The following is a 14,791-nucleotide window of genomic DNA, read 5'->3' on the forward strand; positions in this document are numbered from 1 at the left end:
ACTTACTTCATAAGACATAGGGGCAGAATTAGGCCATTCAATCTGACAAGTCTGCCCTGCCATTCTATCATGGCTGATCCTGGATCCCACTCAACCTCATACACCTGCTTTCTTGCCATACCCTTTGATGCCCTGAGCAATCAGGAAAGAATCAACTTCTGCTTTAAATATACCCATGGACTTGGCATCCACCACAGTCTGTGGCAGAGCATTCCACAGATTCACGACCCTCTGGCTAAAAGAATTCCTCTTTACCTCCGTTTTAAAAGGTCGCCCCTCAATTTTGAGGCTGTGTCCACGAGTTCTGGATACCCCCACCATAGGAAACATCCTTTCCACATCCATCCTCTCCACATTCACCCTATCTAGTCCCTTCAACATTCAGTAGGTCTCAATGAGATCGTTTTCCCCCCCCCCCCACCCCGCGTTCTTCTAAACTCCAATGGGAATTTATTGTGGAAGGAAATATGAAATGCAGGGTTGATATTCTTAATAGAAAAAAATTTCAATACAAATACTCATGTATTCCAATTAATGGGTTATTTAGTGTTGGTTTTTGATGTTTTATAATAAGTGAACTCTTTTTCAGTGTCAAGTTTGTAGGTTCTGATGCATTGGTGTTAGTAACATAATTTATCTTTATGATAATCATTTATCTTTATGATAAACTGGCAGTTAAAATGACTTTGTGGAATACATGTTATCGCTAATTTCTTTTTTTCAGATTGAAATAAGGAAAAATTTTGATGAGGATTTCATTCAAGTTATATGAGCAATTCGGAGATCATTGTTGCCTTCAGCCGTCCACTGAAATGGCTCAAGGGCAGTACTATCTTTATGTACTTTTGTTGTGCACTGGTCAGTTAAGTATCCTTGATGGTGTAAAGATCCCTCACAATGCAAATCAGCAACACTTCGCCAGCATCCTGCAGACGGGAAAACCTTCTCTAATATACTTCAAAAGAATAAGTGAGTATTTGCATATTGAGCATTTGAAGCAAAATTCTGCATTAAAATTGAAATCTTATCTCACTTGTTTATTTTGTATATTCAATGCATTAGTCAATTTTTGCAAATGGTAGTCAGTTGGTCTTTCCATCTTGAGTGTAAATTTTGATCAACCTAAAGATTTGAAAATGGTAGCTGAAGTTGTATAAAAATGCTCTTGACTATAAAAGTCTCATGTGGAGGCCACATAGTTTAAAAAACATGAAATATTTACCAGTAATGGTTTGGCATAGTTGATTTTCTAAGATTGGGTTTAAGGATAATTTTTGAGGCAATGTATTGGAAACACAAGAATGTAGGAGTGGAGGTGGTCCATCTGACTGTACAAGCCTACCCTGCCATTCAATATGATGCTTACTGATATATTCCAGGACTCATTCCTTCTCTTTGCCCTCAATCCCCCAATCTTTCAAAAACTTACCTTCTTTCATTTGAAAGTACGTCCAACAAGCTTGCCTCCTCACTCTCCAGTGAGAGAATTCCAGAGATTCACTACCCTCCAAGAACAATTTTTACATACCTTGGTTTTAAATGACTGGCTCCTTATCTTGAAGCTACGTCCCATTGTTCCAACTCTCCCACTAATAAAAACTTCTCAAAATTCATGTCGTCTTGCCTGCTTGGATCTCATAAATTTCAATAAGATCACTCTTTATTTTTTCTGAACTCCAAAGAATACAAACCACCCTCTTTAGCCTCTCTTGACAGGACAATCCTCTTGTTCCAGAAATTATCCTGGTAATCCTGTTTTGAATGCCTCCTAGCTTGTTTTTTTTTAAGTAGCTCAAAACTCAGCATGGTACTCCAGGTGTAGCCAAGCAAATGTAACAAAAATTCTCCATTTCTAAACTCCAATGACTTTGTAATAGCCTTGTGCCCTCTTACGCACATGCCTGCTAACAGTTTGTGATTCATGTAAAAGAGGTTCACGTTGTACCCAACCTGCACTATTGAGTGTTTGATACTAGGACAAGCAATATATTAAATAAAAAAAAGTGTACCCAAAGTAGATGATTGAGCACATAACCTTAAAGAGTACTCCTCCAAAATTATACTTAAAATCAATATAATTGTCTTTTAAAATTGAATTTTAACTCCTGGAGGAAAATTGTACATAGCTCTTTCTACTTTTGACTGGTCTGTAGTATCCACTTAAAAAGAATCAATGTAAGTTTCAAATTTTAGTTTCCTTTGCAACTAGTTTAATAAAGTTAGTTTGAATTTCAGTTTAATGATAATTGAACCCTCTAGTTGTTACTAATTGTTCTGAATAAATCCATTTTCCTTCCCGTCCCTACTTTCTATCATGGCTTGGTTGAATAGCCCTGCCTCTAAAATTGTAATGTTGGCAGATCACAAGTACATCCTGCAGGCTAGCATTTCAATCTATTACTAGTTGTTATTGATTACAGAAGAAATGTTGTTTAAATGACTTAAGCATGATTTTATTTTTCAGTAAACCCAGAAATCAACTTATTCCTTCAACAGCTGGAAAAGTCATCAGACTCACTTAAGGAGTATGGAGTTACAGTGGTTCAGGTGACTTGAAATGCTTTTATTTTGGATGCTAAATTTATAAAAATGGGAGAGAGAGGTGTAGGCAAGAAAATGTTCTTGATTTTAATACGAGAAGCTTATTTAACTATATACTAAATGAAAATAGAAAACAATGAAAATGAAATATAACTGGCTCATTGATACAAAGGTGACCACATTGTAACCCAAATGGCTGGTATACAAAGTGGGTAGGGTACTGTTGGTACTTTTTAAATATTGTGCACTCCTGAGTTGTCAGTCTTGACTGTCTTGATATTTGGAGCTACTGATTGGAGGTTTCTGGCAGAGGGGGTATAAATGGTCGGTGCATACTAATCATAAAGTGCTGTTAATGGAATTTTGACGCATGAGTACCAATAAGTGGGAGAAAAGAAGATTAAAATTTAAAAAGTTAGCCTTGGTTCAGAAAAATACAATTTTCTTAATGAAGTCCAATGACAGGGACTGCAGCTGTTTTATTAAGAAGGAGAGCTTCTTACACCTTCTCAAGAACAATGAGGTTATTGTAGTGATATCAAAAAAAAAAGCATGGATCTGAGCATTCTTACTATTTAGGAGCATGGAGGAAAAAAATTGATGGAGTTTCTTTGGAATAAAGAATAAGTACTAAACAGTAAGGTGTTATTATGTAAGAATTTTTATATTTTTGTATTATCTTGTTAAAGCATTCTGCAATTTTTTGTAGGTTGATTGCAACATAGAAAACGTGCCAAAATATTGTGAAAATGACCATTATCTGAAGAAAGCCTACCTTTTCTGGTAAATGGACATGTATTTTAATACTCCCATGCAGTGTTTAAAGAATTTTAAGTAGATATAAAAAAGGGAGGAAGTATTTGGGGAACTCTTGTTCTTGGTGCAGGTGGTTGGGCTGTTGCTTTATGTTATTGATTCCTTTGGGGACCATTGGCTTATTCAGACAAAAGAAGAGATAGATCACTCATTAAAACATCCAGTTGTTCTCCAAGGATTTTGCTGCTGTCCAATTCCTAAGGAATCTATTCTATTAGACCGGGGTTTCCAAAACTTTTTTATATTGCGGACCAATACCATTAAGCAAGGGGTCAGTGGATTCCATGTTGGGAACCGCTGCATTAGATCGTAATACTTGCATTTAGAATCTCCTGGCATTTACTCTACATATTCCTTTAATTGGTTTAAATCAATTTATTTAAGTTTATGTCATTAATGTTTGTAATTTTCCATGCCAATGCTGCTACAAAGCTGCTTTTTTGTGGCACATGCTTTGGGTTTGTATCCTCAAAATGATAAACTTGAACTTAATGCATGGACTGTAATATTTTTAATTGTTTAATCTAAGTCAATTGCCTAGATCTGACTTTTCTCTATATTATAATTGAATATCATCATCTGGCAAAGCATGGGGCCAAATTTTGATATGTTTTCTTAATTTATATTTCACTCTCTGATCTAATGTGGCTTGGATGCCTCCCTATATAGCAACTGAACACAATACTCAGTGATGTAGAACAGAAAAAAAAATGGAAATAGTCAACAGATCAGGCAGCAAATAAGGAGAAAGTAACAGGTTATGTTGCAGAATAGTTGATTTTCATCAGCACTAGAAAACATTAGATTTGTGTAAGAAATCTTAAGTAAGGAAAAGGCATGGAAGAACAAAGGGAAATACCTTATAACAGGGTGAAAGATACTAATTGACAAAAAGGAATGGTAGTGCAAGGCAAAACTGGGTGGTATAACAATGTATAGATTGAAAAGATGTGTCTGTGCATGTAAAGACAGCAATAGCAAAACATATTACCAGTATTTTCCATCGAAAGCCATGAGCTAAGTTTGCAATTTGACATCATTGGAGATCAGTGGTAACTTTTAAGTCTGAAAAGTGTTTAAGGAAGGATAATGTGGTTTCCTCAAATCCCCACTCTGCTTTATCAGCAACAAATATCAGGACCTAAAATTGATCTAAGAGTTTACTGAAAATGTCTTTCTGCTGTCTTACTTCTAACAAACACTGATGGAGTATATTTAAACTTCTGGCCACTATAATAAGCTCTATGTAATGAAGATTGCTAACTGATGCTTAAAATTGTGTTTCTTTTCTCTTTAATAGGGGTAACATAATGCTTCGGAGCTTTGCAGTTGATGCATTATTTGATGTTGATGCAATTGTAGCGAACGTTTTATTGTAAGTATGTTCAAGTATTTTCTTCCATTTTGGAAGTTATTGTAAAATGGACAAGAGCAAATAGTTATAGGAACTTAAGATTTCTAGTTTCTGTTTAATAGAAATTGAAGCCCTGTGTTGCTTCATCAAAAGTTTTTTTTTATTAATTAAAAAGATGAGAACTTACTAAGGATAAGAAGCCAATGTTTATTCTTTTAATTCAGAAAACACAGTTGCATTTCAATGTGTTTCTTTTTAGTATTAAGGTAAAGGAAAAGACAGCATCCACATCAGTTATTCATTTGGTATGGAACTACTATACATTAGATAGCATTTGTTTTTCCACTGGCTGTTCTGAACAGTTATGTTGTCATCCTAGAAATTCATTGTTTCCCATATACTTTATCTTCTTGAGGATCTACAGAATACTGAATTGCTGTCAACAATGCAGCTTCTGACAAGCTTTACTCTGTGTGGAGAGAGTAAATGACATTTCCACATCCCCTCCACACTAGGAGTAGTTGTTCAAACTAAAGTTATTTCAACCTTCGTCATAGCTATATGTAACTCACCTCTTTTCTTTGTAGGTCACTGTATCTTATAGTACCACAGGACTTATAGACTATGAAATTGGTCTAAAAATATGTAATAGTGTAACCAAAACTGACTCATAATGGCCATCTGGACAGACCAACACATATCATTTATTAAGTTTGCTGGAGGGCATGAAGGTGATGAATCCCTATTTTCTGATGAGGCAGTACCACTTACTTATCAATGTTTGCAGCAATTTGGTACAAAATTGATTACATCTTGCACAGCAGGCATTTGAGATACAAATGGAAATCAAAGGACTTTGGTGTCTATTACATTATATTGCACCAAGAAGTAAAAGTGCATTTTGCCTCTGGAATCATCTCCAACACTCATCTTTGCTTAAAAGTAAAGTTTAAATGCCACTAAAAGTGCATCAAGCTAAATTCATCTGACTGTAAGACCATGATTTCTTGTTCTCAGCTGGTTCCTGGTTCACTGGCTTTTTAGTAATTTTTTCCCATTCTTGAGTAATGGTTATAATTCCCAGTTAATAATTTTTCTTGTCCTTTAACTCTGTTAGCCTGCTTCTCCCCTCCAATATTTATTTTTCTGTTATATATGATTTTTACCAGCATTTTCCTCTTAGACTTCTTTACAACTTGCCACTTTTTTCACAATGCAAATGTTATCATTTGGACAGTGATGGAAACAATGTAAATGATCAAATACTCCCTTAAATAAAACAGTTGGTGTGAATCCAATTTTTTAAAACTAAATATTTTACTAACATCGTAGCAATATATTTAGATGCTTCTTACAAACTAGAATTTACTTTTTTTCTGGATTGTGGTTCTGTAAGCCCCAGCCTACCCAGCCGTGATAACTAGTCCAACCTCTAATGTGTTTGCAGCGAGTGCCAGTTGTTTTGGCTGCAAGAGTCTTTTTCTCCATTGCGATTGTAAGCTTACTGAATAACACTGGGAATGCTTGCAATGTTTTCCCTTTTCCTAATGTGTGGGGGATCAATTTAGTAGCCTTTATCTCTCCCTTGGTGCAGCAGCATGATGAAATGGAAGCCGGGTCTTCCTAATTTAAACTAACATACTGATTGTAGTATCTGAAACAATTTATGTGCTCCACATTCCTGAATTAACCATAAAGTAATAAATAGAGGAATTACAGTAATCATTAGAATGCAGACTATATTAATTGTTTTTTAAGACCACAAAGATTTCTCTGTCATTTCAATGGGAAAGGAATCTGAGTTGCTTCCCAAGTAATTTAAAGCTCTTTAGTTTATGCTGAGCCACTTGGATGACTCTAAGTATGTATTGCTCTATTATAGTGTTTTGTTATTCAATGAAATAAAGTACGTATCCTCATTGATGGAGCTTCATGACATTGAAAATGACTTGAAAGGACGAGGTGATGTCATAGTTTCATTTGTACCAGCAATAGGAGTTCCAGGTATTGTTGAAGCAGCTTTATGTTGCGTTTTATTTATCTGGTTTCTTAGTATTGTGCACAATACAACTGCAACCCTGATAACGATTGCTAATGTTAGCCAATTTAATTCTTCATATTTTTCATTATATTAAGTTAAACCAAATTTTGTTTCAGCCAGAGCTGGGAAAATTGCTCTGATGTTACATCCTCCTGATTCATTGCTTCCTTTCCATTCTGGCCCAACACAGTGATTACCTTTGTCACTAGCAATGCTTTCTGTGACAGTGCCCTATTTTCCATCTTAGACTTCTCTGTGATGATTAATATAACCAGTTAGTTTCTTCATCATTTATCTATCGAATGAAAGCTATATCTAGTTCTAACCTGTCTGTCTAGTTAAAAACAGTATAACAAAGGGATAAGTTCTCAGACAACCTCCTGGAGTAGTTTAATGATTCCCCTTGAGATCTCACCTCTTAGCTGTTTGCATTCTGCAACTTGGGAACTTTTATTATAGACACTGGAGACACAAGGGACTGCAAATGCTGGAATCTGGAGTGACAGACAATCTGCTGGAGGAACTCAGTGGGTCAAGAAACATCAATGGAAGAAAAGTAATTGCCAATGTTTTGGGTTGAAATGCCGCGTTGAATTAGTCCTGAGTCTGCTGAGTTGCAGCACAATGTTTCATTGCTCTTACAGAGCCTATTTAGTTTCTTTACATATTGGTGATGCTTACTTTGTTTTAACTTGCCTCCACTATCTTCATATTTTGTAAATTTCATTTTCTCCTTGTCTCATTTTCATTGGCTAGCTTCACTATAAATTGAAGAGATTAAACATTGATAATAGATTAATCTCTAAATTCAGAAAGGTGATTGATGTGCCTCTACCTCACAATTATAAGCAGTGTGCTAATCAAAAATAGCTCTGTTGCAATCCTTTATCTTTTCAGATTGTTACAGTAGTGTCAAAACCTCAGTGATGCAGTCAGGGCAATGTCGATGTGTTGCTTTCTCTTGTGAACCTTTCAATCTTAGCGGATAGGGTGGGGGGAGAAAAAGGTACGTACTGGTACTTTGAGACAGAGAAAATAGATATTGGTAGAAATAGGATTCTGATAATATGAGTGGGGGATATGTGTTCTGGTAAAATGTTAGATGCAGAGTAGAGGAGAGTGAAAATAGGTGTAGGCTCTGTGTGAGAGCGTGGTTGAGTAGCATTTATTAAAGGGAGAGTCAATGTACTGAGCGGGAGCATGTATTGGAATGTTTGGAGAGAAGAATATGAATTGTTTGTACGTGGGGGAAAAAAAGAGTATTGTTAGTATGAAAGAGAATCATCTCTGGTAGTGAGAACAAAGGAAAATAGAAACAGGCAAAGGCCTTGTCCCTCAAGCCTGCCCTGCATTTGTTATAATCATGGATGATTACTACAAATAGCAGTTTCCCTCCATTCCCTGATCTTTCAAAAATCTATCCCCTTTAAATACTCCATGATCTTCTTCAACAACTCTTTCGGGAAAGGATCAAAGATTCACTTCCCTTTGTGAGAAGTTTCTACACATCAAATTAATATTGATATTAATAAATCACTTATATTAATAAATCAATTTATAGAAAGTTAATTGCAGAATTTTTCAGATTTGCTAATAGTGATTAATTAAAAATGAATATAATCTATTGAGTTGGAATTTCATCACTATTATTAGGCACTTTTGAGCATTAGGCAACATCAGAATTAATTATAATTAATGCAACAGTTGAAATACCAACAATAACACTTTTAAAGCGTGTAAATCTTAGCTATCCCTGCCATCTTTACACTTACTACTCTTCAGGTCTCTTATTAAACCCTTTAACATCAAACACAATACTATTTGTTAAATGCTGTTATTTCCTAACAATTGCAATTTATTTCACGTGACCCACGATAGCTGGTTATCGCACCACCAGGTGGTGCACTAACTAAAAATGCTGTTAAATAGCAATGCTGTAGTAACTTCAAGTTATTTTCAGATAAGCCAGTAAGCGGAGCTATTATGCTTTCCAAATCTTGAAATTAATTTCAGTCCTTTGTGCAGTTTCACTGTTTCTGTATTGCATATTAATGTGATAATTGTTTTTCTATTAAATTGTGATTTATGTCTTAGTGCATGATTTTAAAGATTTTTACTGGAAGGTTTCAGCCTGTCCCAAATGATTAGCTATTGGTATCTTTTATATGAGCGATGATGCTATTAACTCAAAATTATTATGCAGCCATAAAGTAAGTTAAAATATCTGGAAATTAAATTGCTTAATGCCATGCTTTTGTGTGGCATGTAATTCAAATGACAAATAACAGGAGAATGAACTTGCAATTTGGTAAATTGGTTTATTATTGTTACATGTCCCAAAGTGCAGTGGAAAAATTGTTTTTCATGATATCCATACAGATAATTTTATTACAACAGTGCATTGAGATAGTACAAGGGAAGGCAATAACAGGGTACAGAATAACGAGTTCCAGTTACAGTGGCTAAGATTTGAAGAGGACCTGTCTGAGTACGCTTCTGCCTTGTATTATAAATTGAGCAGTCCCTTTTAAGCTATTCACTCTGGCTCTCCTACAGGCATCATCCACAGAGCATTTGTTCACCCCGCTACTGATCATCTGACATTCAGACTCTTTCCCCTTGCTTTTGAAAACATTTGTAACATTCTGGCTTAGCTGGCCTGTGGTGTCGTGACATCTGCACCAGACTGTGTGGTGAGTGGTCCCGGGTTCGAATCTGGCAGACGAAAAGCAGATTTCTTTGCTAAAGAAATGGCAGGGTTGCTGCCCAATGTGCCACAAGGTGCGGAGAGGAGCGATAAACACTCTGAACCATGGACCCACACCACAGACCACCAGCTTTACCCCACAACTAATTCTCCCAAACAGTTTTCCACACCTGTCCATGGTCCTGGACTCAAAACATGCTCTTTGCACACACTGTACTGGTGTGGTGCATGAACGATACCTTACTTAGTGTGGTGCGTAAACGATACTTAGTGCAGTGTGTGAACGATACCTTAACTTAGTAGTGTATGACACCTGAGCCTGATTTAATTTCCACACAACTGCTCCAGAATTAAATTAGGTATTAGTGTTATTGTTAGATGCTGACAAAATACATCATTATCCAGGATATGTCAGCAGCCAGATTTTATTAAAGCTAATTTGGTTTTAAAAAATGTTCATTGGTAATATATTATTTATGCTTTGTCATAGAGCACAGAGCCATAATGGAAACTGCTTTTGTTTACGGTGTCAAGTATCAATTTGTATTAACTACAGAACACAGTGTCTTAGAAGGCCTAGAGTAAGTATGGACCTAATTGGAAAAGCAATAAAAATCAACTTACTGTTCAACACTTTCAAAATTTCAAATTTAATTTTAGAGTGAATTAATTAATTGAACAATTGTCCTGCTGAAATAGGTAATAAAATATACTTGTTAAACAAATGTATGAAATTACAATGACAAAGTAGTTATCATTAGCGATGAATTAAGGAAAAAAATCTTATCATTTAACTGGAGGGAAAAAAGGTGATGTTTTCAAATAGTGACGTTGCTTGATCTGTGAACTTTGCCCTTGAGAAGGGTAAGTATAACATTATTGGCCTGAAAGGTTGATATCTTTGCTGTTCATCGATGTTGAAGCTCCATTACATAATGTCGGTAGCGGTTCAAAGAGCAGGTTGATCGATATCTTCTTGGGATGAATGTAGGAGGACAGAAAGTATGCTATTTGTTCTAGGAATAAATATGTGACCTGAGTCAAATAAACAAACGATTTTATATTTTAAGCACAAGCTAAATCTACCATGGGAAATGGAGCACATAATAAATGACATGACGATTGCCATAGATCCAAGTGACATATCTTGTTATGGAAGCAAAACATATGCTCTTTTCATAAGAATTATTTATTTTCTGTTACCAATCAATGTTGACCTCTGTTTGTAAAGGGTATGGGACTGTTTAGAGTAATGGAAATCTGTGCTTATTCTGCCAGAATAAAATCCTCCGCACTGCATGCCATCCTTCATAAAAACCCTGTGTGCTTCAATCCGAAGCATAGCAAATTAAATGGAGTCCATGCTTCATGGAGGAAGAATTAGATGTTTGCATTATGACATAGGGAGTACTAGTTAGATATTAATTCAAGTGCGTCTGGAGAAAAATAAAGTTGTCCAAACTGTATTTTTCCTTGAATTAGACACACATAAGAGTGCCATGCTTTATTATGGCAGGATATTGTGGTATTTAAGAAAGTGCAGATAAGATTTATAAGAATAATACCGTTATCATGAGTTTAAATAGATCCAGAAATAAGAAGGCCCTGGGGTGAGCTCGGTCTTGATAAAGCAGCTATAAAGAGAATGTTTCTGTTTATGGTGGAGCCATTCATTAGTGAATTTGGAATAAACTTCCTTATGCAAAGAATGATGACAATATGGAACTCATTATGTTGGTAATAGCAAACACTTAAGGGGAGGCTGGACGCATGGTGAAGAGATTTGGATGAGAAAGGCTCATCCAACAGAACAGAACAGAAACATTGGTAAAGACTGACTGATCCTAATATACTGTTTCCGTGTCCTTTCACGTGTCATTATTATAGAATCTTAAGCATTGTGCAGCATAGCAGGCAAAAGGACTTGTTTCTATATCAGTGGCAATCATCAAATGCCCATCTATTATTTAATTCACACTCTGGTTGAAAACATTTCTCTCATGGATCCGCAGTCATCTTATTCTAATCGTAAACCCATGCACTCTGATCTTGCCATGTTGAAAGGTTTCTTCAGGGCAATGTGGGCATGTTGGTCTGATCTGCTAAATAGAACTCCATGAATTCAAGTAGAAGTCAACTAGTGTGTCAGGGACTCCCCAGGTTCACAGCTTTTTTGCTATTCCTGTTTTCCTGTACAAGTAGCAGAAGTACCTGTGTTTATTCTCGGGGTTTCTGTAAATTTAATCGTTACAGAAAATGCTGAAAATGTTGTTATAACTTTATTGTATCTCCGTTATGATTTATCTGTAATTTTAACTTGCAGTCTGGAAGATTCAGATCAGCTGTCAGCAAGGCTTTGGTTCTGTCATTGCAAGATGGTAACAGATAGGACTCAGCCATGCAAGAGATCTTTAATTGAACAGCCTCTAACTACTGTGAATATACATTCCTACCTCAAAGTACTGGAGGCGCCACTCGTGGTGAGCTAAGTATTGAACTTGCATCCACCAGCAAGGAATTCTAATAAGTTCTTAACCCAATATAGATATGTTTTGAAACCAATATCCACAACAATTGTTTAATTTCCTAATGTTAATTGTGCTAAAGGAAAAATAAGTATAGTGTGCATTTCTCGATCAGAAGCATGTGGATTTCAGTGTGAAACCATCTTGTACATTCCAAGTCTCAGAATGCTACAACATACAATATACAGGCACACCTGAAAGAATTGTGCTCAGCTCTCTGTTCCACGCTCTCTACAGTCATGGCAGGAATTAAGTAGTTGGGCTGGTTGAGAGGTGTTGCAACAACAATCTTGCACTCAACATCAACAAGACCAAGGAATTGATTGTGGACTTCAGGAAGGAGAGGCTGGAAGAACACCCACCAGTCCCCATGGAGGGATGGGCAGTGGAAAGGCTGAGCAGCCTTAAGTTCAACATTTTGAAGGATTTTTCCTGGGTCCGATGCAATTAGGAAGGCATGCTAGTGGCTCTACTTTGTTATGAGTTTGAGTAGATTTGGTATTTCACCAAAGACTCTTGAAACTTCTTATAGATGTGCAGCGGAGAACATTCTGATTGGTGGCATCACAGCCTGGTATGGAAGCTCCTATGCACAAAATTGCAAGAAACTGCAGAGGGCTGTAGACTCGGGCAGCTGCACTATGGACACAGCACTCCTCACCATTGAGGACATCTTCAAGAAGACAGCATCCATCACTAAGGAACCTCGCCATCGGGACATTCACTCTTCTAATTTCTGGCATAGAGGAGGCACAGGAGCCTGAAGACTCACACTCAACATTTTAGGAACGAATTCTCCTCTGTCTTCAGATTCCTGAATGGTCCATGAACACAACGACAGATATTTCCTCTCTCTTGCACTATTTATTTATTTTTTAATTTATAGTAATTGTATGTTTCTACACCATACAGCTGCTGCTAAACAACAAATTTCATGACGCATTAAAGCTGATACTGATTTTTATATTACCCATCTCTAATTCTTCAGATAGAATCTTCTGTTGGACCAGAGGAAGTCTCTACAGTTCATACACAATTAAGGATGCCAGTTATATTTCTTTTCACACAAAGAGAGACTTATGAGTATGACCGAATAACTGCTGAATCCCTGGCCTGGCAGCTACTTGGAAAAGCAGGAGTTATTTTAGTGCCAAGGTAAGTTTGCTGTAAAAAGCAATTAGAAGCAAACAAATTATTTTACAGAAGGAAGTGGAAAGGACACTTACAATCCTTTTCAGCAATTTGGATCCTTTGTCTGTACTTTGTACCTTAAGTTTAGAAAATTGGCTAATTAAAATCCCATGTCTGATTTGATCTGTGTTGTGCAATATTTTCAGTCCAATACATCTTACCCTCTAGTCATGCCAAAAGTGTGGAAGTGGATTCAGTGGGTTGAAAGACTTGTATATGTGCTGTATCACTTCAATTCTGTGACTCTTAAAAAATCTAAGTAGAATATTTATCATTAGAAATTAAGAGACAGCTTTTAAATTTACAGCTTCGACCATCGGAATAAATGAAAGTTTTAACAAAATCTAATGACACAGTTTTTAATTCAAGAATTTTACTGTTCTTTTAAAATATATTTTAGTAAATGATACTGTTTGCTTTCAACTTCAACAGGGCCCAGCTCCAGCCCAATGTGCCAGAAGGTGTGACTGTAGGATTCAGATCAGCTGAAGGAGTATGACATTTGTTTTAGTAATTTGGAAGTTGACTGTTTGCATCCCGAGCTGCATGAAATCATGTTCTATATCTCCCTCCATTTTCTTGCTGATCTCCACAGGATCTTTTCCCCTTTCCCCAAGCTATATTTTTGTTGCTTGCCTTTGCTTGTAGCCCCAGTGCCCCTTGCCTCCGAAACTTAGTTTTGCTAATGTCTTTGGACCTGTGACACTTGATCCCTCTGTACAACTTGCAATTGATTAGATCTTATTCTTTAGAAACCGCTCACCTTGCGTCTTGTTTCCCCATTTAATATGCTCCCTTGCCATTTGATCTACTCTATTAATCAGGTGCCATGAGAGGTTTAGTTAGGCCAAAAGGAGTTGCCATTGATCTTTTTTTGGTTAATTAAACACATTCAAAAAGAACTTTAATTTTTAACCCTTCAATGTGGAAAAGTGGAATAAATCTGCTAGTGTGAACTTGGTGAAGGCATCTTTACAGAACTAGATGAGTAGCCATTTTAGACAATGTGCCTGATTACTTGGAATCAACAGATACATCAGGATGATTCCCTCGAATGGGTAAACTGGCAGCATTGCATGACTGTTGACAGAAACGGGAATCTTGGGTAATGAGGCTCTTTAATGAGGCCCATGTCATAGTAAAGATGTATTCGTAGCTGATTTGCACAATCCCCGACCCATTTTGTTGTTGAGCTTTTCTGATTAATGACAGGAAATGCAGAGAGCTAATTCTGCATGTCACTATCTATCTGCACGTGTAGAAATCCAGCAATGTGGACAAGTCCCACAGGTAATTTCCTTCCAGCTAGAGCTTTGAAAAGAATGCTTCCTAACTGATAGAAATGTTAAACAGCAAGCTGATACATTTCCTGCAATCCCTGTTGGAGTCTATTGCAACAACAAATTAGCTACTGTTTGAATTATTTCAGATCAATAATATATCATCTAACTTCTGATTTACATAAAATGATATAATTACTCAATAAAGCTATCAGTCTTTGTGTTGAAGACAGTTTATCATGGATGCTGAAAGGAGGAGAAAGAACAGCAACAAAAAAGTAACTTAGCCTGTGTAAGGTGCACAAAAGAAAAGAGGAACTGACTTATCTGACCCAG

The 14,791-nt window shown here is 36.4% G+C and overlaps 1 protein-coding gene across 2 annotated transcripts in view; it reads left to right on the plus strand.

Annotated features, from left to right (window-relative positions):
• Positions 1-14,791, plus strand: part of txndc16 (thioredoxin domain containing 16) — a 106,595-nt gene that overhangs the window by 5,884 nt on the left and 85,920 nt on the right. For both annotated transcript variants that reach the window (XM_072268911.1, XM_072268921.1), the window contains exons 2-10: positions 725-969; positions 2,465-2,547; positions 3,251-3,324; positions 4,658-4,732; positions 6,594-6,715; positions 9,950-10,040; positions 11,783-11,939; positions 12,973-13,139; positions 13,608-13,668. In XM_072268911.1, the coding sequence (XP_072125012.1) occupies positions 747-969; positions 2,465-2,547; positions 3,251-3,324; positions 4,658-4,732; positions 6,594-6,715; positions 9,950-10,040; positions 11,783-11,939; positions 12,973-13,139; positions 13,608-13,668 (1,053 nt within the window). In that variant the 5' untranslated portion in view covers positions 725-746. The remainder of the gene's footprint in view (positions 1-724; positions 970-2,464; positions 2,548-3,250; positions 3,325-4,657; positions 4,733-6,593; positions 6,716-9,949; positions 10,041-11,782; positions 11,940-12,972; positions 13,140-13,607; positions 13,669-14,791) is intronic.

Source organism: Mobula birostris, chromosome 1, assembly GCF_030028105.1.
Source record: "Mobula birostris isolate sMobBir1 chromosome 1, sMobBir1.hap1, whole genome shotgun sequence".
NCBI lineage: Eukaryota > Metazoa > Chordata > Chondrichthyes > Myliobatiformes > Myliobatidae > Mobula > Mobula birostris.